Source organism: Candoia aspera, chromosome 10 (genome assembly GCF_035149785.1).
Source record: "Candoia aspera isolate rCanAsp1 chromosome 10, rCanAsp1.hap2, whole genome shotgun sequence".
NCBI lineage: Eukaryota > Metazoa > Chordata > Lepidosauria > Squamata > Boidae > Candoia > Candoia aspera.
In genome coordinates, this window is record NC_086162.1 from 9,915,939 (window position 1) to 9,942,322 (window position 26,384).

At 43.7% G+C, this 26,384-nt stretch overlaps 1 protein-coding gene across 1 annotated transcript in view; it reads right to left on the minus strand.

Moving 5' to 3' along the window:
• RUNX3 (RUNX family transcription factor 3) overlaps positions 1–26,384 on the minus strand; it is a 74,656-nt gene that overhangs the window by 18,942 nt on the left and 29,330 nt on the right. Inside the window, exon 4 of the mRNA XM_063312226.1 lies at positions 1,670–1,831. Within this exon, the coding sequence (XP_063168296.1) occupies positions 1,670–1,831 (162 nt within the window). The remainder of the gene's footprint in view (positions 1–1,669; positions 1,832–26,384) is intronic.

Here is a 26,384-nt window from a genome sequence, read left to right on the forward strand (position 1 = left end):
GGTTCTGCCATTCTGCAGGATGTGGTAAAAAAAGTCAAAATGGTGGCCATGGCACACATAAAAACAGGTGGAGCTTTGATCTCATCATTGTTGCCACCACCGTCTTTACTTTTTTGACCATGCCCTGCAGAAACTCCTGGTGCCATTAAAAGATTCGTTCTCTTTACATTGTCTCCCTCATGTTTAACTCTCATCTTTCCTCCAGGAAGGATAAAACACATAAAAAAGATCTCCTTTTGTTTTTGTTTTTACTCTTCTATGAAGCAGTAGACAGGTTTAGCTTAAAGGCAAAGCCACCAAGATTGTTGTGTGGCTTTCCCAGGCTCAGACCAACGCTACTGAATTAATCGTTTAAAGAAAGTGTACATCGATTTAACCATGGCTTTTGAAACCTGTTGCAGATCATTGTATAAAATGTTACTAGCATTTTTTCAGGGCAGAACCGCTTTCTTCAAAATGGGATAAGCCATTTTGAGAGGATCCTGGATACTGCTGTCCCCCCCACCCCCCCACACAAATCCTGTCAAAGGACACCACTCTGTTAATCCCATGAGTGACACCACAAAAATCCAACAATGGATCTGGCTGGGCTTCTCGTTTGTTGCAGCTTCAATGTGTCCTTGCATCTGGCAATGTTTGCTACCCAGATGGACAACTGGTAGAGAGGGAGGGTGAGAAAATGCGTGGTAGAGGAGCATATTTGGATCCATGCTAACATAAACTTCTCAAACTTAACATAAACTTAAAACCTAAACTCCTTCCTCTATCTTCTGCAAATTTTGGACTTTAGTCATTTATCTTTTACAGGTAATCCTCATTTAGTGACTGCCTCATACAGCGACTATTCGCAGTTACGACGGTGATGAAAAAGTAACTTTGTGACCAGTCCTTACATTTATGACCTTTGCAGGTCTGTAAAGCAAAGGAAAGCTGAGGTAAGATTGTAAGCACAGTCATGGTTTCATTTAGCGACCGCTTCGGTTAATGACTGAGTTGCCAGTCCCAATTGTGGTAGCTAAATGAAGACTACCTACTTTAGAGCGGTATTTCTCAACCTCAGCATCTTTAGGATATGTGGACTTCAACTCCCAGAATTCCCTAGCCAGTGCTGGCTGGGGAATTCTGGGAGTTGAAGTCCACATATCTTAAAGTTGCCAAGGTTGAGAAACACTGCAGTAGAGTGTTAGTGACTTGGAGCTCCCTCGGAGTAAAAGGGCACTGAAATAATAATGACATGCTAGAACCAAATACAGGGGCTAACTGTGATAAAATGAAGGCCGTGGGAGCACTCATGATCACCCATGGTACCTCAAGCCACACGATCCAGCACATGTTGTACTACATCAGAGAGAACAGATGCCACCCAATGATGCACACAGGGTAAACCGTCTCCAGCTGATTCAAGCCAGTTAACCAAAGTGCGCTTGTTCGGCTGCGGTTTGGCCAACAGGGGTGCTGTTGGTTATTAAGGCGGTGGTTATTAAGTCCATCTAATACGGCTCAGTCAAGATGGCTGTGACGGTGTGATTGAAACCCCACCTGTTTTTTGACGTGTGTCGTGATGCAAATAAAAAACAGGCGGAGCTTTGATTGCGCCGTGGCAGCCCTCTTGACCCTTCCAACCATGCCCTGTGGACAGACACCCTTGTAAGGACCCAGAGCTGCTTACCTTGGATCTGGCTCTGAGCTTGCGTTCCAAAGTGCCCTGGGGCGCCCAGAGACCCCCGAGAATTGGCAGTCGAAGGAGCGACTCTCATTGAGTGCCGAAGTCTTTCCAGGTCCCCATAACGATCTTGGAATTTCGTTTGCTCTTCCAGCTTCTGCCTGTGCCCTGAAAAAGTAAAGGAGGGGGCAATAAATGAACTGCCATCAACTAGGCAATGCTCAGCCCACCTTCTTCGGTGCCACTGAAACGTAAGTGTACTGTCCTTGTCCTGCCTTCTGGATAACACGTGGATTATCTTGTTTTGCCTACAAGCAGTTCAGGCCTCCTGTGCCGTTCTTTATTGCCATGTCCCTTCCCCATTGTTGAGGGAGGATGTGCTGAGCAATAGTCTCCAGGTCAGCCACTGTCTGAGAGTTTAATAGGTGGGTGTGGATTTGAACTCAGGTCTTTGAAGTCTGCTCCCAACACTCTAACCATGACACCACACTACATCCCTTCACAGGCTGCAAGAATGGGAGGCCCTGCCTCTATGGTTAGACACAGCTGGATTATCTGTTGAATGACTTTCCTAACTTCAGCTGAGTTCCATTTTTGCTTCCCATGTTGTCTGCAACACCTGTATCCATTGCCAAATGCAGGGTGTGAACGCTGTGTCCCTGGAAGTGTCCCAGACCAAAGAACAAGGAGTCACATTTGGCACTTGGCCATATATTTTCTGGTGAGGGGAATTCCCTCACAGGGGAATCCTTGCGGAACAGCGGCTTAAGCCCAGGCAGCCCGACCGACCTTGAGTAATAGAATCATAGGGCCATTCTGGTGTTCTGGCTAAGGGTTTGGATGGGGAAGATCCATGCAAAAGTCTACCTCAACTGTGGAAGTTCAGAAGTTCATTGGGTGACACTAGACCAGCCATCTTTCTCAATCCAGCCTACCCCCAGGGTTGTTGTATGGGGGAAAACTGAAGGAAGGAGTATTACAGATGCAGCTTTTTGCTCCTGCAGGAAAGATAGGGTGTATGGGCAACAATGAATAAATAAATCCATGCATTCTCTTTATCGTTAAAAATTTGGTCCTTAAGTCAAAAATCATGGGCACCATCCTACATGTAACCACTCTCCCATTCTACCCCCTACCCACTCAAGGGAGGCCGAACAGGCAGAGAAGAAATGGTTGGATAAAACCACCGCGGGGCTACTGAATTTCTCCCCTTGGCAGCCACACGTGCAGTTCAAAAGGAAGACGGACACTATTTTCGTATTCAGCCCCCCCACCCCCCCGTGACATCACAAGGCGAGCGCGTTGGCTGCCCTTGCCCCAACTTCCAGTGAGAAGATCGGTATCGCAACTACATCAAATGGCTGAAATGTTTTCCATATGGAAGGATGGATGTGAATCTGATACTGCAAGACGTAATAAAAAACATGCCGGTCCTTTGGGGCAATGTGGAGACACGGAGAAGCCAACATCCGATGCTGGAGAGATATCTTTCAGCGTGAGGGAGACAGCAGATCTCGATCTACTGTACTTCGTTCAATCTCCTGGAGATCTGTCATAGATTACAAAGGTTTCCTGACTTCTAGTTGCCTAAAAAGAGCAATAACTTATCCCCCCCCTCCATTTCCCCCCACATCCTTGCTACAAAGGATGCTTCGAGGGTGATTTTGGGGGGCGAAAGGACCAGGGAGACCCCCCCCCCCAGAATCCAGTAAGATTATTTCTTTCCACAAACTCTGTGTTCCCCCTTTTTTTCTCCCTTTTCCACCTGAGCGGAACTTAAAAGAAAATATCAGGCAATGTAATTACAGTACATTACGCTGTTATACACTGAACTTCTGTTTCTAAAGGAACCCCAGAATCCGTCACCGACCCAGCGCAACCAAGTAGAAAATAAGTTTCCTACAGGAAAGTGAGGCGGTTGGGATCTGATGCCCAAAAGGTGTCTGGAGCGCACGGGGTGGGGGGCGGGAAGGTGGTGCTGATCTGCATCTGGGCTGCAGGCTGGGCTGAGTTTGGGCTCCTGAGTACTTTGAAGCATCTCCTTTGAACTGAACCTGAAGTGCTGCATAACCCTGGCTTCTTCATTTCCTCCCTGGCCAGGAGTGTTGTTGCCTGCACATTTTTAGCTAGCCTTTAAATCAGGCGGAAAAGTCTGATCCTCCTTGTGTGTGTGTGTGTGTGTGTGTGTGTGTGTATCCGCTCAATATGTCAGATTTCTCATAGGAAATTTTATATACAGTGTGTGTGTGTGGAAATTTTATATATATATATATATGAGATTATATATATACTGTTTGTATGTTTGTATGTATGTGTGTGTGTGTGTGTGTGTATAATTTCCTATGAGAAATCTGACCTATTATATTGAGAGGTTTAAAAAAGTCTGACAGGAGGTTTTTATTGATCAAAGTAATTCAAGAAGAAGCCGATTCTCTAGCATTCAAGAAGGCTTGCCTTCCTCCAGAAAAAGAGGTCTGTGCGGAGGAGGAGCAGGAGCAAATGCCTAAGAAATTTCATAATGACAAACTGACCAAAAGACTTAGCTATCAACATTGTAGCTACTGGGGGTGGGGGGAGCAAAGTAAATACTGTAAAGTTTCTTCTGAAGGAGGCTGTAGGCAGATCTGCTTCTCGTTACCACAACAAGCATATCCAGATTCATTAATATGGTAAACGAATTAAGAAAATTAATTTCCTTAGCTCTCTGTGAATTTAATATATAACAAAATCCTTGTACCTCTAATATATTGTTTGCTTCTCCAAGACAGTTGTTTTAGGATTGGCTGAAAGAAACTTCCTTCCTCCCCCCTCCTCCTCCATTTCACCTCCCCCTCCATCTCCCTTCCCCTCTTCCTCCCTCCCTCCCTCCCTTCCTTCCTTTTCCCTTCGCTTCCCCTTTCCCCTCCTTCCAGCTGAAGTGGGCAAGAAAGATGATGGTTGTCTCTGATGACTTCATCAACTTACCACTCCCCTACAATCCTTAGGTGCTTTTAGAAAAAGCACAGCTCCACCAGAAAGGACTGTCTGCCCCATCCACAACAGGGTATTCTTTTCATGTTTGTGTCCTGTTTCCCCAAAGATCTGATTTCCCTGACTATGCTTGTGACTTTAAATCCTCCAAGCCTACCTATATTTAAACTCTGCTTGTGGCACACATGGTGTTTGGAGGCCCTGCAGGCTGCCCTCCTCCCTCCTAGGCTTCCTTGTTAGCCCAAATCATGTGGGATGCTGGCAAGTGATGATTTGTTTGGTTTGGGAAGGACTGAGAGAAAGGAGAACTTTATTGCGAGTGTAAATTGAGCAGCTGATCCAACTTGGCTCGTGCGGTCCCCCGCCTGTCCGCTCTGCAGCATTTGGCTGGTCGCTGCTGGAAACGGAAGGCTTGGCTAGATGCTTCTTTAGCGAGGGCATTTGTATGCAATTCCAAAGGAATGTAAATTGCAGAAGACACCCTGTCTCCTCGCATGGAACATGTCCACCACAGAGATCCCATTATCCACATGTTGAATGTGGGCCTATTTGAAAATGGAAATTGGTTACACCGAATCGTTTCTTTAAGCTCCTCTTGCTTTCTGCTCTTTGCCCAGGGAAGGAAGGACGGAAGGAAGGAAGGAAGGAAGGAAGGAAGGAAGGAAGGAAGGAAGGAAGGAAGGAAGGAAGGAAGGAAGGAAGGAAGGAAGGAAGGACTTCTCTTGGCTTGCAAATGTTGCCCAAAGATTTATATTTATTCTTCAAACAACAAGGACGCAATAATATTTAACCGGTGGGGGGTAGGAGAGGAAAAGTGGTTTTACTCATGTGATGATTGGGCCAAGTATAAAGAAATTAACATTATCATCCTCTGTTTGTGTTTGTGTAATGGGCTGGCTGGGGTCCAATGAATGAGATGTGTCTTATTTACAACAAGCCTTTTATGGAGGGCTGGTCCCACGATGCTTGCTTTCTTTTTTGCTCTCAAGTCATGGGAGAGTTCCCACAATGGGATTGGAGATCCAAGGGCCAAACGCAATGGCTGTTTGTTTGCCAGAATGCAGGAAGCTGCCTTCTCTTGCGCAAACCCTTTGGTGGGATTTGCCCTGATTAGCAGTGAACCTGCCAGGATGCGGCAGGATCTTCCTTAATCTCATCTGAAAATATCGGGTTGAGACTGCATAAATACGTTGCTTAAAAGATACAACCTTTAGGTAAGTTTGCAGACAAATATAAGTGAACAAAGCTCTCCCCCATCTATGTTTCACACACTGGTATGTTTTTCACAAAGAATCTCATGGTTGTCAGAGTGCGTAATAATTTATTCCTACTTATGGACATTTGCCATTATGCCATCCTCACTGTCCATGGAGAAATTATGGCTTCCCTTTCCCTTTCCCTTTCCTTTTCTGTGGGGCAGCTTCCCATTAGTGCTTGCTGAACATTTGCATCTTAGCAGGAAATAGCATAATAAAATGTAGACGGAAGCTGGCAGCCTGCTTTTTCTGTTCCAAGCAAGAAAAGATCATCCTGGGATTTTTTGCTTTTGGGATCAGCAGACTTGTGGCTTACTGGGAGGAAACTGTCTCAATTGGTTATTTGAATACAGATTGCATGGTGCAAGTACAGGATAAGATAAAGCTTAAAAGAGTTGGGTTGACTTAATTACCTGAAATACATCTATCAGCCACCACCTTGTGCTGCCTTGTGCAGATGCGATCATACCGTGCAAATAGAATAGGGTAATGCCTGTTCTTACTCAGGAGGATCACAAGTATGCAATGAGAAAAGCCGGTATCAAAATGAAGCAGCGTGGCATGTGTGGATCTAACAGATACAGCCAACAGGATCTGGAATCCTGGTTAGCTTCTTGTTTCACTTCAGTTGTTTTCTGCAGATTATTCCTGATTTTACACAGTGATAATGCAAATGTCTGAGCTCTACTTGTTGAGGCCCGGAGTGGCTCGGAATGGCTTGTATTGCTCCTTAGTCACTTCTGGCTTGTAGCTCAACAGAGGAAGTGGCTACTTAATGGAAGCAACCAGACGTTCAACCATAACCTACATTTATGTCTTGAACAGTGGCTGGACCTGCGGATATGATCAGGCATTCGTGTGGAACTGCAAGCCATGAAAGCTACAGTTGTGACTTTTTGCACATTGGGGGTGGTTGCTGAAGGCACAGGTAGAGGCCCATTTGTGATCACTTGGCATCTCAGCTGGGTACCAGCTACAGCTTAAAGAAACTGGATTCTCCCAGCTGAGAGTGACCAACCTAAATTTCATTCAGATGTACCCAGTTTTGTGTCTTGCAAATGAATAGGCAATTCGGCTGCATCTGTGCACTGAAATCTGTGCTTTTTCTAATTTTGAAGTAGAGTTTTGCCATGCAGAAAATATGCATGAATTAAGCAAGCAAGCAGACAGACAGACAGATAGATAGATAGAGGGAAGAATGCACAAACATGCATATATTAGAGTTAAATGTATAAATAAATTACAGGAAACCCTGAGGTTTGCAGAAGTATAATTCCCATTTAGGAGCGGAAAAATGAGGGGAGGGAACCAGAAAATAACACAGTGAGGGCAAAGTACCACCCAGAGTCCCTTTTTTGGGGGAGATGGGCAGTAACTAAATTTGAATAACAAATAAATAAATAAATTTCAAAAGGCACTGAAAACTAACTGATGGTTGAGGCAAAAAAAAAAAAAACTTTAGAAAACAAAGCAGAATGGAATGAAATATCCTGGGACAGTGTTTTTCAAACTTGGCAACTTTAAGATGCGTGGACTTCAACTCCCAGAATTCCCCAGCCAGCATGCGTCTGATTTTCCCCATATAGATATTAAATGTTTGGGTTAGATGAGAACCTCTCTTGGTTATCATGAAATGTTTATTCTCTGTTTATTTCTTGGAAACATTACTTGGGAAAGTGGAAGAGTTCTCCCCAGTGAGAAAGATGGGGCAAGTTGAAGGAACTTGCTCAGGTGCAACCATGGAAGTGGGCCAGATTACATAAAAACACCAAGCTACACTTTCAAACATGAGTGGGAAGAAACAAAACAATTTAGCAAAAGATTTTAGGGCAGAACATCTGCATTGGTTTACCAAGGATTAATTTTCTAGCTCTTGACGTCTCATTGGTTTTTATTCTTATTTTATTAAGGAAACGTACCATTTGGACCAAGCCTTTCTACAGTGGTTTTACCTTAACCACCTCGCTGGAAGCCCATTTCTTGACCAAAGGGGAATGGTGAGAACACTTTGGCTAATTTCTTTACCTCAGACTGCCCAAAAGAGGACAAGTCTTCATTCAGAGCAGTGTTTTTCAAACACGCTGGCTGGGGAATTCTGGGAGTTGAAGTCCACACATCTTAAAGTTGCCAAGTTTGAAAAACACTAATTTAGAGCAACCTTCCTCGATCTGGTGCTCTTTAGCTACTGTCAGCCCTTCAAGGTAGTCCAGGAAAGAAGCATACCCAAGAGTACTAGCTCTATTATTGTAAGGCTACATTAACAAAATCTTGCACGTCTGAAAGTATATCTCTCCCCCCGTCGCCTTCACAGTCCAAGAAGGGTCTCTTCTGAAAGGTTTGCTACACTCCCATTCCTTCTGTGGGCTCAGCTGCCTCTTATCTGACTGTTGCCTAGCCTGGGGCTCTTCCTCCTGTCTCTCAAGGTCATTCCCACATTCCGTTACACCATATTGGGATTGCAGTTTCCACATTTCCTAGCTCCATCCCCATAACTCTGTTTCTATCAGTTGACTATCACACCTTCCCTCCAGCAGAACTCAACTATGTCCTGAAAGTTATGGCTAGAGGCCTGCCTGACCCACTTACATACCTTCCATGTGTACTGGGATGACAAGTCCAAGAACACTGGCTGGGAATTCTGGGATATACAGTCACAGCACATCATATCTGGAGAGTCTTGAGAAAGAGTGACCTTCAGCAAGGCATTCCACAGGGGTTGGAGTGGAAGCTTTAACTGGAAGTCTGTTGATGTCGCTGCGGTTGTGGGGGATGAGTCTGGAGCATCACAAATTGGTGCGCGTGGGATTAAAGGACTGGAAAGGAACAGTGATGGAGGCCATGACAGGTTGCTCGGGGCTGACAAATCCCTCCAGCACTGAAGCTGAGAAACAGAGTGGCAGGAAGCCTGCAGATGGCACTATAAGACTAATTATAACATCTGCGATCTATGGAAGATGTTATAGAAAAGTTAAAAAAAAAAAGACAAATTTTGATCCAGGGTTAATTTCCCACAGGGAGAGAGAGAGTGCTACTCCCTTGAGTAGCTGGATGCTCAGAGCTTCGTCTACGTTATGTATTTCTTTTTTTTCTTGTGTGGTAGGCTCATGATGATGAAGATGAGTGATGCACGTAAAACAGGTGGGGAACTAAGGACCATCCAGATGTGACTGGGCAACAGCTCCCAACATTCCAGCCATCATGGCTAATAGCGAAGGCTGTTGAGACAGTTGAGCAGCGTACATATAGCCACAGAACCACTCCTGAGGTAGAACAATGCTTCCACCAGCTCTAAGCCATTGTTCCAAATGGGTCCCTGGATTAGACTGATCCCAGAGTGATATACTCATTACATATCTATTCTGAAATCATATTTGATCTAGGCTTCCTCCATATGATGAAAGGATGGAAGGAAGGAAGGAAGGAAGGAAGGAAGGAAGGAAGGAAGGAAGGAAGGGGAGTTAGTTGATTCATTTTTTGGTTTGCCAATTTTTCAGCTGCTGGTTGTAACTGGCTTTCAAGAAGGACTACATGATTTGGGCAGCAAAAATCTGAACAACCACTAGATGGGAGCCAAAAGTTGTCTCTATCTTTCTGCTGCCATCTACAGGTCTTCTGGGCTTCTCCAGCCAGGATGCAGGAGCTTTACTTGAAGCAGCAGCTCCCTAGGCATACGTGACCAAAAAGCTGGGGCTCAGCTCCATGCCATAAAGACCTCTGGCAGTTAGCTTTGCAAATCAAGCTGTTCACAGAGACAACAAGGCTTTGCTTGGGGCCAGAGCTGTTTCCCATCAATTGCATGAGATTTGAGAATTTCCTTTGATATTTTAAATGCCATGAGGGGCTTTCTTGACTAGGACTGCTGATGTTTTGCTGCCATTTCACACTGTGTTCTGAGTACGCCGCATCATCTTGAGTTTATCCCAAACCAGCCAAACATTAAGGAACAAAGAGACTTAAATAGATACAAAGTACATTTATAATCTTAATTTTTTTAAGCCCTTAGTACTATCCTGAGAGAAAAGTATTATATATACACCTCCATGGGTGGAGTAGAATAATAAAAGAAGACAGAGGAAAATGAAATTCAGGAGGTGCAGACAGTGGTAATGACCTCCAGCTAGCTCCACGCATCTCATAAAACAGACTAGAGTCTGGGAGAGCTTATGCTGTAATAAATATGCTCTTGTTTAAAACAGCTTCCTCTAATCCGGGTGCCCTCCAGATGCTGGCATGACTTTTCCAGAGTTTTCAGCAAAGGCCATGCTGGCCGGGGGATTCTGGCTGCCGAGGATCCGAAGGGCAGCCAGGCTGAAGACAGGTTGTTTTAAAGTGTCACAAGATCATTATGATTTAAGCTGTCCCTGGGTTCTTTGTTGTTTTTGCAACAACAAATTTACATAGCTACTTCCTTTGAAACGAAAAAGCATTAAAGAGGTCTAAGTATGCATGATTACTTTTGTTCATTAAGCTGTAAATGACTTAACTCCCTTAAACAAAAAAGTGCAAAGAACATTTGACTTAGCTTCCCCAGCCTGATGCCTTCCAAATGTGTGGGGATTTGATTCCCAGAATCCCCTAGCCAGCACAGCTGGGGGACTGTGGGAATTATTGACATGGCATCTCGAGGGCATCAAATTAATAATGTACAGATTTATTCCATGGAATCATCCCCTGATGATTGATTGATAAATTAATTAATTTTTTTCAAATGGCTCTAGCTAAGCAAATGAAAAAGGGACAGTACAGAAGGGGAATCCATGCTGACTTTCAACATTTATTGTTAAGCATTTATTGCAATTCCCACTCCCTTACCTACTTTAAATAGGAACTGGTCCTCTTGTTCTTACCTGCTGTTTTTGCTTTTCCTCCACTTTTTTTCTCTTTTGTATAAATTGCTCATCTACCTGTACCCCCTCCCCTTTCTCTCCCCTGTAACTCTGTTGTTGAATTGTACCTACATCTGGTCATCAATGCTAATAAAAGGTTTGGATTTGAATTTCTAATTACATTTGTTGGAGTTGCCAGCTGCATCATAGCTTACACCTGCAGCAATCACAGCATCCCCCTTTTTGGGCAAGCTCTTCTACTGCAAACCGGACCTCTTACTCCAGGGTCGTCAAACGGTGCCTGATGTTTTGCCAGGGAACCCACCAAACCCACCAAGACTTCACTTCTAGAAACACCTACTTGGGAGCTCAATTTGCAGAGGTGCCTGCTAGGTTAGATGTGGACCCCAAAGATCTCCCTAGGTGGTTACCAAATTATAAATTCTCAGACACAGAAGGAGAACATACTCCATGCATGAGTATATTAACAATATTTAATTTTAAAAAAATATATTTTAAAGGTAAACGAAACCACGTTTTGTTTTTGGCCTTCAGACTCTTTCGAGTTGGGCCTCTAGTTTAACACTCAGAACAAATGTGTGCCTTGGCCAGAAAAAAAAAGTCACAGACCCTGATGCTAAGTCAGTTTTGACCTTTTTGAGGGTTTCAAATCTCAATTAGGTTTCAAAGACAGAACAGCCTTCTCCAACTGGGCATCTGATGCATGTCCTGAAGCTATCTCCCGCATTCCCGACCAGGCACTGGCCAAGCTGGCTGGGAATTCTGGGTAGTTCTATTTATTTGTTTATTACTTTTATTTTCCCCCTTTATTTTATACAATGCGTACAATGTACATTCTCACAAGAATTGCTTGAGGTGGGTTGGGCTGAGAGAGAGTGACTGGCCCAAAGTCACCCAGGTGGCTGTTGTGCCTAAAGAAGGACTAGAACTCATGGTCTCCTGGTCTTAACCGCTACACCAAACTGGCTATAAGCACAACATCTTTGAAGAGCATCAGGTTAGAGAATGGTGTTAGAGAAGACTCCTGAGAATAACATGGACCACCAAGAAAACAAACAAATGGATTATTGACCAGATCAACCCAGAGTTCTTACTTGAGGCACAAATGACCATGCTCAAATTATCCTATCCATGTTATGAGAAGACCCAGCTCTTGGAGAAGGCTCTACTGCTGGGAAAGGTGGAAGGAAAGAGAAAACAACCAGCAGCAAGATGGAAGGACTTGGTTACAATGGCGATGACTGCAGTGTTGGAAGACCCGAAGGACCAGGTTAGAACAGATTGTCATGCAGAAAACCTATTTATGTGGTTGCTAAGAGTTGACAATGACTTGGTGGCACCTAAGCAATCAATCAGGTTAGAGAAAACTAATACAGGTTGATTCTGAGGTAGGACTGTAAGTGCTTTGTGTACAGAAGTTCCTGTTTCAAGCCCCCAAGTTCGCATTTCAAAGGATCCAGAGGACATGGGATGGACATGATTTCCTGGCAAGACTAGGAAGAGATACTGGCAATAGCTGGACAAGCCATCTGAGCTGCTACAACTTCAGAATCCTTTGCTCCTTTCACCAAACTGGATTCTACGGCACATAAGAGCTATAAATAAATTGTGGGTCCTGGCCGTACCCTTTTTGATATTGCTTTCTATCAAGACAGGTGCTTCTGCGTGATTTGGATCATCCCAAAATGCTTGACATGGAAGGACAGTAAAAACAGTTCTCCAGAAGAGAAGGCAACTTATATATGCAGATGAGCAATTGGTTTGGACTTCCAACCAGGTGGTATGACTCATTTATCCATTTATATCCCCTGCTTGGCATAATATATTTGGCAGCTAATTTCAGTGACTAAAAGGCAATTAAAATAATAAAACTAGATGATCCAGGCACTTAAAAAAAAATACAGCAGCAGCCATGGAAAGAGAGTAAAAAAATGAAGGCAAAATAGCTATGAAAGCAGTTGCTTGAAATTTACAGGAGGATTAAAATAGATTCCATGCCTGAATCTCACTCAGACTTCGAGGATATCCCTGAAGAGGGAATTCCAGAGCTGGGGGGAGGAGCTGCCAAAAAAGGGCTGTGGCTGTTCACCCCCACTCCCCACCCCTGGCTGAAAATCAACATGCAAAGCCCTGGGGCAGCTTCTGCCCTCTTTTCTTTCTCCATGCACTGGGCATTCTGCCCTATCCTCTCTGAGCCATGTGCCTCAGCCTAGGAAGAGGTCATATCTATGATATTGCTAGCGCTGCAAAGTAGTCCAGACAAGAAGCACAACCAGGAGAGCCAGCTCTATCTTTACTGTAAGGTTGCATTAACACAGTGTTTCTCAACCTTGACAACTTCAAGTTGTGTGGACTTCAACTCGCAGAATTCTGGGAGTTGAAGTCCACACTGCTTAAAATTGCCAAGGTTGAGAAATGCTGCATTAACAGAATCTTGCAAGACTGAAAGTATTTCTTCCCTCTTTTCCTTTTACTCTCCAGAAAACTAGGGAGGGTCCCTTCTGAAACGCTTCCCACACCCTACCTCCTTCGGTGGGCTGAGACATCTTTTACATGCTAGTTGTCCCATCTGCGGCGCTCCCTCCTGTCTCCCAAGGTCATTCCCATAGACCATTACAGATATATTGCAAAGGGCCTCCAAAAGGTTAGCATCAAGGCTGCATGGTGGTCTTAAATTAAGCTAGACTAGTTCTTGCTAAAGTACGGTAGCACAGTTACCTTTCTGGTGATTCCTATTGATTCTTTCTTTTGCTGTTGCATAAGGAGTCAACAAAACAAGCTCTTGTTCTAATTCGGTTTTAGGCAACCTCACCAGACAAGAGTACCCTTCAGATTTCCAGAAGGTTGAGAAACATGGATAAATGAGGGCATGCAGGCATACACATGCCCCTTGGCTGCTTTCTCTTCTTCTCCTCGCATTCACACGTCCTCCAAGCATGACGCCATTCTCCCCTGTGCTATAATCCATCTGCCGCACCTTCATCACAATGCACGGCAAGCTGGAGGCAAGAGCTTAGCGATGGCTGGCGGCAGCTAGTGGGGCAATCCAGGTGTACAATAACACCCTGAGGGCATTGATGGGGGCCTATACACATTCCTGGTTATGAGAGAGGTTGATACTCTTAGCAACACCCTGATAGGGAAACAAGGTCTGGCATGCACCGGAAGATCAGTCATCTACTTTCAGTTAGGTCAGAGAAGACAATTCTTCGTTCTAGGACCAGAGAAGGAGTAGAAGGTTCTGCATCCTGCTGCTGAAACAGTCAGCTCCAATGGGGAAAGGCTGGTGTTATCCCGAGGTAGAGTGAAATGGTCTATCTCAGGCAGCGAGAGAGAGAAGCAGGCAAGGTGCTGGAGGACAGAGCTGTGAGCACCACGTGGCTTGGCGCCGTATGAAGGAAGCAGCCTGGCATCAGTATGGAAAGAGGGTTCAACTGCCCCCGATTCCTCAGTCAGCTTCAGTGCGCAGAACACCACAGGATCTTGTGCTTCGTCTGCGGTGGCCAAACAGATGGTTTGCAGCTTTGGGAAATTAGGACAAAAGGCACCGCCCCCCTCCAAGACATCCCTGCCAAGAAAGTGTATGCAGACCCAGTGACCATGGAACAGGAAAATGGGGTGGAGAGCAGCACGGAACTGTATTTTGGAAGACAGTGTGGTTGGCTTTAATCCTGAACTCACTGCAGTATTTCATGGCAGATCCTATTTGTATTGTTTTTGCTGTTTTTGCTGTCATATCGTGGGCAAGGATATGATAACTTTGCAAAACACAGAAAAGGGCCTGTGTACTTATCCCATGCATGATCTATCTTCTTGTAAGGAACTGCTGAAGTTTGTGATGCTCTTTTGTACAGAGAGGAGGAAAAATGACTGCAATAGGAAAGGTATGATGATGTAGGTTTATAAAATTGTGCACGGTGGCTAGAGTTTGCCCACAGTCTGGGTAGCAGAGAAAGGCATTAGGGACTTTCTGATTTCACAGTATAAGAGATGATGATTAGAATGGAGAAAATTCAGATCTTGACCTGAATACATTTTACAGATGAGGAAGTACAGTCCTCACTTAACAACCATTCATTTAGTGATGGTTCAGACTTATGACGGTGCTGAAAAAACTGACTTATGACTGGCCCTCACACGACTGTCACAGCATCCCCGTGGTCACATGATCACAATTTGGACGCTTGGCAACCGGTTCGCATTTATGACCACTGCAGCATCCCTTGGTCACGTGATTGCCATTTTTTACCCTCCCGGCCAGCTTCTGGCAAGCAAAATCAATGAGGAACCGTGTGATTTGCTTAACGAATGCCACAAAAAAGGTCGTAAACTTGGGTCGGATTCGCTTAATGACCACTTCACTTAGCAACCAAAATTCTGGTCCCAATTGTGGTCGTTAAGTGAGGGAGTTGAAAGATCTTCCACTGGTATAGCATGTTCTGCATAACTCAGAAACTTACTCTAGTATAGGGTGAGGGACCTCTAGGTAACCTACATTTGCTAACCTCTACTCACACTCAGTCTGGATATAGTTAAGCTAAGAGCTCATTTTCCTAGCCTGGGCATGCCAGAACTGTGTTAAAGCACCAGAGGCTGTGAATAGGGCTATAGTGTTTGGAATAATAATCCTAAATAAAAAAAAAAGTTGTCTTTCTTCCACCTTTCTTCAGTTACCTTGAGACTCCTGGCAATTTGCTCCCTGAGTTTATAGATGGGGAGAATAATGAATGACTGCATGGATCATTTAACTTAATTGTTTGACCCTGATATAATAATATTTCTTCAAGCTAATTGAAACATGTTATTCCCCCCAACTTGCTTTTCAAATAACAGAATATTAAGAAAGCCCTAAAGAGCTGCTCCTTGTTCCTAGCAATTACCAAGGAGTCAGAAAATTGCCCAGACTTGATAATTATTGTTTCTGGAGGGAGGGAGAAAATTCCCAAGCCAGCAAGGGAACAGCCTGGTTCTACATTTTATTAAATCAGGAATGTTGTGTGTTTCAGAAGCTGGGGCTATGAACGTCTGGAAGAAGAAGAGGTTGGTCAAAAGACTGCTCTGATTAGCCTGCTGTGAATGGTGCCTTGATGCATGCAAGTCAGCCATTTTTTGAAAACATGAGATCTGTAGATTTCCTTTTCTCATTTTTATCTACACTATGCACCACTCCTTAGCACCCATTCAGGCTGACTTAATCCCAAGTTAAGATGTACTACCTTATGCTCCTTAATGAAAGGCAGGATAGAGATCAAATACATAAATGTGGTGATGGTCATCAAGAGAGGTGGGTTTTAATGAGTTTTCCCTCCCTGGAGGTTTTTGAGTGTCTCATGGATGTTTAAATGGTTTTCCTGCATGTTGCAGGACTAAACTAGATAATCCTTGTGGTCTTTTCCAATTCTGCAGTTCTAGGATTCTAGGAATCTTTGATGGCTTTGGAACTCTATATACAGTAGCACACCTTGAACAGGAGTGGAAGAGGTTGATTGCCTTCAACACTTGCTTGTTCACTTCCTGAATGCTTCCAGTTGGCCTCTGGGGCCATGACCCAGATTACTAGACTAAATGGGCCTTCAGCTTGATGCAGCCTCAGGACTCTTCTTAAGTTATATTCCTGAACAGATTTTCTCTGGTAAGAAAAATGGATGGAAGAACTGTCAGCTGAAGATGGAAGGGTTCCAAATGAAAAATGTTGAGGCTGGGCAATTGCACAATCAAAGTCTTTGTTCCTCTTGAAATGTGGCATGGCACGCACTGATTGGCTGGCTTCTTGAGGCTGTGTGGACCTACATCTACCTCTGAAGATCAAGTGCGATTGGAGAAAGCGTCACCGGTGTTGTGGTGTAGATATGTTTGCTTGTGGGTTAGATGAAAGAAAAGAAGAGATATTCATTCAGAGAGTGCTGTAATGGTAGTCCTAAATGGGATTTCAGAGCAACCAGTAATTGCTGGGTGGCCTCTTGGGATACTTCCAGCTCAGGCTGCCAAAACATCCTTCCTTAAAAAGGAGATGTTGATAAGAGAATTATCTCCTCATGGTGTTGAAACATGGATCTGAATCCTGAAATCTGAACAGAACTGGGGGCTGGATTTGCAAAGGTGGTTTTTCTTTTTGGTGGATGTTTGGAACTGCTGCAGAATCAAAATGCAGAGCTGCCAGTCCCTGTGGTGAAAACAGTGGCTGCAGGTGTATAATTCAGGGCATTGGGGTGATCAGAAACTCACGAGGAATGGAACTGCACTGAAAAAAAACTGTATGCTAGGGAAGGATAGCTTTGGATTGGAAGTAGTACATTCACCCAACCAAATTTGTAACAGTTAGGCTACAGTAATAAACCAAAATAAAATAAATGAATGTTCTAGGACATTGCAACAACGGTAATCTGGCAAATTCTATTGCGTCAATCCAGAAATTACATAGAATAGTAAAACCCAGCTCAGGGCTTAGCAAAAGCATGCAAGAATGTACTATTCATCACAGCAAAGTATGCACAGGGACATTGGGGTAGAGTCCTCATGCGCAGCCCCGGTTTTGCCCCGTATTTAAGCCCTGAGCATCTGCAATGGGGTGGCAGGGCCCAGAACACGTGCATGGCAAAATCATAATGTAAATGCCATAACTTACAACCTTGCATCAGATGCTGGGACATGAGGACGTAATGGCAACATTTGCAGGCTGATGTCATCTTACACGTGGTGTCATTTGGCGTCATCAGAGCTTGCTGTGGATGTGGCTGCCTTAAGCCTTCCTGCGTGAAGCCAAGCCCTGAACTAATTACTTACTATGTGGTTTTTGTTGGGGATTTGTCTTACTTTTTACATAGCTTCGTAAGCCCTGAAGGGACTTTTCCAGCTGGCATATGAGTTCTTCCACTTAATGGCTTTTACACATGCCGAAAATTAACATTGAGAATCAATGGTTTTGGCCACTCTCCAAGGTGCTTGATAGCTTTGCCTTGCAATCTAATCGCAACTGCTCCCTTGGGGGCACGGATGCTTGGGAATCAGGCCAAGTTAGTTCCAGGACTGCTAATAACTCCATCTCATCTTTCTCAGGTATTCCCCCTTATTTTTCAGGCAGTTGAAGCAGTTGGGGATACTCATTGACTTGGTTGTCCATCCGGGTAGCAATGCCAAGCCAACTTCGGTTGATCTCAGAAAGCTAAGCAGAACCAGATTTGATTAATACCTGGATGGGAGGCCACCAGGACATCTCAGGTTTGTAGAACAGACTGGGAAGTAAATATATGTAGATGCTGGAAAAGGTCAATAACAAACCACTTCTCCACTGGTGCCAAGAAAACTAGATGGATGTGTTCATAAAGTGACCAGGAGTCCAATATGACTCCAAGGACTTTTTTTCTTTGGGATTGGTCAAGGTATCTCTACAGATGTATGTGCTTGTAACACATTATAACTTACATACAAAGGTGCAATTTGTGGAGACGATCCCACTGAAAAGATGTGTCAAAGGAGTATAAATCAGGAAGAGTCTGGTAGCTCCTTTCCAACTAACCCATTTTATTAAAAGATTTTACTGAAAATTCATTATTTTATTACAAGCCTACGGGAGCTATAACACCATTCTGAACTTCAAAGTGTTGCTATCTCATAGGACGTTTTGCATTCCTCCACTGGAAGCAACCCAGACCCAGTCCATTTGAATGCACAAGAATGGGCAAAGAAACAGATGCTTCAAACCACAAGGCAGCTCTCTGATCTTTTGGCAGTGGGGTGTGGTATGAGAACCTAGATAGACATGCTAAGATACCAAGGGTGTGGACAGCTGGAATTGAGGTGTGCCTGTCCTGTCAGCCAGCCTAAGTTAAGCATTGGCTGCTTTGCTACCCAAGTCGTTTAGTCCAGTAACAGGGCACTTACATTTCACACAGAAGGTCCTGGGACTAATCCTTGCTGTCTCCAGATCCAAAAGAACTTGGGGGTTGAGATAGGCCCTGGGGAGCCATTGCCAGCCAGAGAATATATTACTGGGCAAGACGGATTAGCGACTTGATTGATCATAAGCCAACTACAAATGGTCACACAAGGGGTGACCAAATCATCTAAGATCTGGTTCAGATTTGCCTTGCAATTGAGATAATTGCTTCAGTTCAAAGCAATATAAAAAAATCAATTTTAAGATTCAATTACAGTCATTGAACCAATTCAGCAAATAGATTTGAGGATTCAGCGGGCTGATCCTACCAAAGTACCTTTCAGGGAAAGCTTTGCTCAATCCTGGTCCACATATTACACTGCACTGCAAAGGCTGCAGAAGGACCTTTGCTCAAAATTGATCACAATGTGGACTGTGTAATTCAAAATTTTCCAAGCTTTATGGACTGAGGTACAATGTGTAGCAAGAACCAATTCTGATCCCATCCTATTATTGACAGAATTCCAAGCAAACAAGAAAACTAGAGGTAGTGAGAACAGCTCACAATAACTTCCATCTATGTTTGGCTGGTTCTCTGTCAACATTGGAATGGGGTTGAAATCTAGATGTTGAAATTCAAAACACCCAGGAATTTGAAAAATCAGCTTCTTAGATCTTTGGATTCTTGGTCAAAACTGGCCCACGGGAACTTGCAGTGCCATTAGGAAAAACACTTGAGGGTATGATGCCCAGGGCCTAATTAAGCAGGAAAAAAGGAAGAACTCAGAATAGCATGGCTTGCTTAACTCCATTTTGAATCAAATGAAGAACCACACAGTTCTTTTAAAGTCATATTCTCCCTGGCTGTCCCTCTGAAGCTTGTGAAGTGGTGCACTTGATTCATCTAAAGAAGGAAGCAAGACTTGTTCTATTATTAGGCAAGGGATGGTGTGTGCCAGCATCAAGCAGTAAATCAGAGGAAGCCAAGATGGTGCCTACAGGCATTGATGTGCTCCAGACATTTCCCTTGTTGTCCACCATGTTCCTGGAACAGAGAACATGGTCTTTTATTTTTTTTTTAAAAAAGGAAGCTGAGAGCCTGCAAAGGAGAGTATCATATTTACTTGCAGAGCACTCTGGGGCATTGACTTAACTCCCCACAAGTGGCTGCTGCTTAGGAATCCATTTTGTGAGTGTGCTCATCTCATGCTCTAGACCATCTTTAACAACTCTAACCTCAGAAGAGTACCTGTCCCTTTCCTGTCTCATTGCCCCACTGAATGCAAGGGAGTCGCCATTCCGGATCATTTTGGCATGTGAAATGGAGGAGGGAGGGAGAGAGGAAGCATTATCTTCCTGTCCGAAGGTCCAAATGTTTGGAGCCGGTCTTAGAGGGGAGCCCCTGTAAGAACTATTAGATTCGGATTACCTAAGTGTATCACTGATTTGAATGCACACAGTATAAATCAGATTCAACTTCAAAATTATTTTCTTTATAAAGAATGGAACAGGGGTGTCCTTAGGGAGGAGTGAGGAAAGTTAAGATGGTGGTGCAAGTGTGTACGATCAAAGCCAGCTCCTTTTTAATGTGTATGTAACACATATTAAAAAGAGGCAGGGCTTTGACTACATGGTCCCACCCACCATCTTGACTTTTATGACTCCCCTGGGGCAGATGACTCTGAGCAGGATCCCCACACTATCCACACACATTGTGAGAACATGTGATCAATTTCAATGGGATGGATTATAAAGGGAAAGTATTGCGGTTTATTCCTGGAGAATTAATTTATCCTGTGCCAGCAAGTATTTTGTAGGAAGGACCAACCTTTCTATTATGAATATTCCTTTGTAGAACTGTATCCAAAATAGGCTGGGTGAAACCTGGAAGTTGGTTAGCAAAGCCAAGCTGATGGAATGGTGGAAGCCAGCTAGACAATACCACACAACCCATCCTCACTTACCCTATCAATAAAGTATCAGCTGTAATCTTTTGCACACACTCATACATTACTCATGACTCATAACAGGGTGAGGCAAAATGGTGCAGTGGTAGTATTGAGCATTTGGACGCCTTCATAAGTTCTCAAAAAAATAATATAAGGTCCCTGTCAATAGGAATTTCTTTCCAGCTTCTGGAACATACTGTAGCATCCTCAAGGTATCGTGAGAAAAAGGCTATCATCTGTCTAAGAACAGGAGGCAGAGATCATGCTTGGAAAGGAGGTGACAGAGCCTCTAGACCAATGTTTCTCAGCCTCAGCAACTTGAAGGTGTGTGGACTTCAACTCCCAGAATTTCCCAGCCAGCTGTGCTGGCTGGGGAATTCTGGGAGTTGAAGTCCACTCATCTTCAAGTTGTCGAGGTTGAGAACCACTGCTCTAGACCTCATGGAATTTACATAATCATAGAAAAGCAGGCTAGACTAGGCTAGTTCTGGGTTCTTCAGTGCCATCTTTACAAGTTAGAAAGGGAACATCTACAGTGGAGAATCTGCTCTACTCATGGAAGATTCCCCCAATTCAGAATACCCATTTTCTAAGGCAGCTTTCCCCAATTTGTGAACTTAAGGTGTGGCAGGGCAGCAACCCCCAGAAACCCTAGCCAGCATTGGTTAGCTCTCTTGAGAACTGTATTGCCAACCTCTGGAGGGCACCACATTTGGAAGGCTCTTCCGATGTTCTCAGGAGAACAGGGAACCTACAGGAGGAGCATCAAATCTCTATTTGCAGACACCTTCCTGCATATATTTGGAGGAGGATTATGGAAGTAGTGATAAATACTGCCCTGATCCTTCCTGATGCAATTTTGATTGCATGAGGAATTAGAATTCCTGAAAAGGGCTCAGGAGAAGCAGAGATGAATGAGTTAAGGGTGGATAAATCCTAAGAAGCAAAGCTTTTTCTGGGAAGCAGGTGAGTGGCTTGCTGAATTGTTGCCTGCTGCAGTAATCTGCATCCAATCTGCTTTGCTTAGATTGTATGAAGTCAGGGTTGCTTGGCACGTGGGCAGCCATATAAATATCTGCAGAGTTACGGATTTGTCCCTCCATTAACAACAACTGAGACCTTTTCCCCGTTTCAAGCCAGCCCCCTAGAATCAATTTCCACCAACAATGCACCTGGAATTGGATCGACTAAAATAGAAAAATGGTGTTAAAAATCTTCTTTCCCTAAACCTTTGTGAAGCTGGTTGACGAATTAATTTTATGCCAGAATGTACTGTTATCTAGATACAGGTTTTAATTATCGTTTTAAACATTAAGGGCTATTCAAGTTACTGAGTTATCTCAGATTAGACTGTAGTGGGTTATTGTTTTAATATTTGGTGTTGTATTTTATTATTTTGTAATATACTTAGAAGAGTGTGAAAAATGAAAACGACTGCTACTTAACCTAATTCAGCCATCATCCCTGTTCCTAGGCAGTGTTTCTCAAGATTAGCAACTTTAAGATGGGTGGGTTTCAACTCCCAGAATTCCCAGCCAGCAAGTCCATCCATCTTAAAGTTGCCGAGCTTGAGAAACACTGTTCTGAGGGATCCTTGAAAACCGGGGTTCACTATGGAGGTTTTAAGGCAGTGTTTCTCAACCTCAGCAACTTTAAGATGGATGGACTTCAACTCCCAGAATTCCCCAGCCAGCATGGGGAGTTGGTCCATACATCTTAAAGTTGCTGAGGTTGAGAAACACTGTTTAAGGAAAACCCAGGAAAAGCAGTTCTCTTGCAAGGCTCTAGCAAGAGATGTCCTGCCTGGTGGAACTGCATTCTCCCTGAAGTATGTATGGTCCCAGCTCTTCTGGCCTTCAGAAGCGGAAGAGTCGTGAAGACTTGGCTTTCCCAGAAAGCCCAGGGGGGAGAGTAATTTGTAGCCCGCTTGGTGGCTGTTTTTAAGGTATTCTTGTTCTTCAGTATGGCTGGATCTACTTCCTGTTTTATAATACTGCATTTCTGTTTTTAATCTTCATGCTTTCATACACTGTCAAGCATTGTATTGATGACTGAGGTGGAATAATAATAATAATAATAATTTATGTAAATTATTTGTATTACTTTAAACCATCCTCAAACCAGAGCTCTGGGCGGCTCTCAACCATTACATACAAACACTATCAAACAAAAAAATTAAAAGCAAAAAATAATAGAAATGGAAAAGCCTGGCACCACAACACCACTCCCCAGATGCAACCCACAACACTCTTCCAACTCTGGTTTACCCTGTCGCAATGCTTGGGGTAAAAGCCAGCTCTTCATGGCTTCTGAGAAGGTTAAGAGGGTAGTGGCCCGCTGGATCTCAAAAGGAGGGGGTTCCGTAGGGTAGGGTCAGTTATAGGAAAGGCAGGCTTCCTGGGTCCCACAAGGTAGCAGCATGTGAGGGAAGGGACCTGGAGCAGTCCTACTCTGTCAGATCTGGTGGGATGGGGAGATACCCTCAGGGAAAGGTGGTCCTGCAAATAACCTGGTCCTGGGCCATGGAGGTCTTTAAGACCTCCACCAGCACAGAGGGGGAAGGACTTACAAATACTTACAATGGAAGAACAGATGGTGAAGTTGATGGAATTGGCCGAGATGGCGAAACTGACTACTTTGATTAAAGAAAAGACTCTGTCTAGCTATGTTTCCACTTGGAAACCACTTTTGGACTCTTTGCTCGAAGCTGAAAGAAATTAAACTTTAATTTTGGGATTTGACAATTAGAACTGTTTATGATTATAGAAGTGTTGTGTACTATTGTTAATTTTAGAGTAAGAGGTTAATGTATTTTATATTTGCATCTGTACCAAGGAAAGTCAGAAGCTATTCTTTTCCTTTATTTCTTTTTCTTTTCTGCACTCTTAATTTTGTTATTTTTCTTTTATTTTTTCTCCCTGCTTCTTTCGCAACAGAGGTGTAACGTGGGCAAACTTGGCACCTAATCTCACCACCAATTTGGATGGCTTGAAAAGGAAATCGGATCAATAACGCCATCCGTGTTCTGCTCAGCAGCGTTGCTCATATACTGCTTCACCAGCAACCTCAGAAAACCGTCCTCAATCCAGGTGTGCTATAGTAGGCAACATCTGCCCCCCTAGGCCCACTGGCAGGCAGAAGCAGTGTGCCCATTGAATAAGGGCTGGAACCATGACCAGGGGCCGATTTGGCAAAAATCAAGTCAGAACTTCCTGCAGTACAAGAGGGGGAAAGGGGCAAGGTCTCCTCAGACTTCTGCACCAACTGCCGGAGAGGAATGTACAGGAATCAACTTCCCAAAGTGAAAAAAAGGGAGGAATTTGCCAGACTGAGCCCGCATCACACTCAGCTAATCTAAATGAGCACAGGATGAGTGACGTATACCTGAAGAGACCTTTCCCAGAAGGAAAAGGGGGAAACACACATATCCTAAAGTGAAATCATTTTCTTCCTTTCTGGAGAACAGAAGCCTGCCTGTTTGTCTCTTCATATTTAAAAAAAAAATCTTGCTGGAGGGAAAACATTAATCAGGTTTTCCAAGTATAACAGTAAATATAAAAAATGCACGTTATTTCTGGAGTTGCCTTAGCAGTAAACAGGCCGTATTTCAGGGTAATTTCTCCCTGCTCCTTTTTATTCAGCTTACAGATGCAAACAACATTTCTGGGTCATGCTGGAACCATAATGGTGTCATGTGGATGTAACATTAAACCAACATTTAGCACTAAGGGAATGAGATTCCCCTTTTGGCAGACTGGGGAGAAACAGGAAGTATTTGCTTCCTATTATGGTTTGTTCAACTAAGCTTATGACAAGCCTTGATTCAGAGTCTGGGCTTGCTCAGATAAACCAGGGATAGGCAACTTTCCTTTATGTATTTTTTAGTGGGGCAAGGACCACAGTAGGCGGGACAATGACCTGGGCATGGCCAGGTCATAGTCCTGTCATGTGCCATTTCAAGTGGAGCAAACTTTGGATTTCATCTTTGGATTCTATTTTATTAAAATAATCTTATAAAACCCAAACTTCAAATATTGTGTATATTTTCCTTCTCAAAATGGTGGGAAATGGTGCCACTTATTTATTGCAACACTTTCTATTTCAGAGAGTATTTAAGTGGCATGAAGTAGTAGTTTTACCAGGACTGAGTTTTATATTGATCAAACTTCTAGTTTCTGTAGTTAGCTGAAGACAAAAGAAAATGCTTTCAGTCTTGCTGTGGTTCCACAGAGATGGAGAAGGGATCCAGAGGTCTATGACGGTAACTTCCATAGTGCCAAACTATGGTTTAGCATCACATCTAAATGTAACCAAGGAAACCAATGAAGCTTGCTTGCCTAATCTTAGTTATTCTTTATTATATTTCTAACCTCCCTAATAGGAACTCACATAGATGTGGCTGCCATTTTGACTTTTTTGCCCCCTTTCTCCCAAGGACGCCCCTGAGGCTGGGCATCCAACAGCGTGTCAGCGCCTCCTGTTCCTCTGTTCCAAGTTCTTCGGAGTTTGGTCTGCAAATTGCTGAAATCTGCAGTGCTGTGTTTTTGCAGCACTAAAGGCTTTTCTTTTTTAAAAACATACAATTTTGCAACTCGGCTTTTTTCCATCTAGGTGCTCTGAAATGGGGAGCGTTGGGCAGTTTTGGTGGGGGGGGGGTGTTGGGGATATTTTATTGTATCTATTTATTTCAAAGATTTCTTTGGCCGCCCATCTTAAAGCACAACTCTGCGGGACACACAGCAACAATAAAACCACAGACCCATAAAAATGTAAAAAGGTAAAAGCGAATTCAGGTGGGAGATTTTAAAAAGCTGCAAGGAAGCTAATATGGTCCTGGCCTCTCAGCAATTTTATCTGCACCTTCTTTTTTCATTCTGCCCCCCACCCCATGAGCATTTCTTGTCATACCACTCAAAAGACAACATCTATGACAGTTGGGAGTGGAAGGAACTATTCCATCCAATGCAGAGGAAAAAGCCTTGGCAATTCTATTCATAGGCAAGCACCTCAAGGGGAGCCTAACCCCTTCCTACAGGATTGTCCTTTTACTCACAAAAGAGCAACAGCACACACAACTTCTTAGCCCAAGAAGTGCTCCATGAGCGCATGGATCAGGTTCCCCACATCCAGTTCCAACCCAAAGGCTGAATTCTGGGGAAGAACGAAAAAGCTGGAACAGTGTTTCTCAGCCTTGGCAAGGTTGAGAAGTCTGGACTTCAACTCCCAGAATTCCCCAGCCAGCATGGCTAAAGGATAAAACTTCACTCTAATAAGCAATTAAAATGATCAGCCTCCACCGACACAAAGGGAAAAGCGGCTGGTCATTTTAGATGAACCATGATCAAATGCAAGTGGATTCTCATCGGCCTCCCCAAAGTGGAGGAAGAAGCAACTGAACGAAGACCAAAATACAGTGGTTGTATTTTCTCCTGCTATCCTCCAAGGTAGTTTTCTTTTTTAAATGTGTGGTTTTCTAACAGAAAACAGAAAGACTCACATGTGCCAAAGCTGCCGAATTAGCGTGGCATCCCTGCATACATTTTTTGCTTTGCTTCAGAAGCAGAGTTTAGAATGGAAGAAAGAAAGAAAGGAAGGAAGGAAGGAAGGAAGGAAGGAAGGAAGGAAGGAAGGAAGGAAGGAAGGAAGGAAGGAGGAATATTTTGCCAAGTAGTTGTGGTAAGTAACCCATTAGTAGAGAAATAAATGGCATTTGAATATTGCTAACATTACATTGTTTCAGGAACTGTTCAGGCTCCAAATGGTCATTTCAAAGATTTCAGTGTCTGCTGTGATTTCCATCTTTTTCTTTGTGTCTGTAAGGAT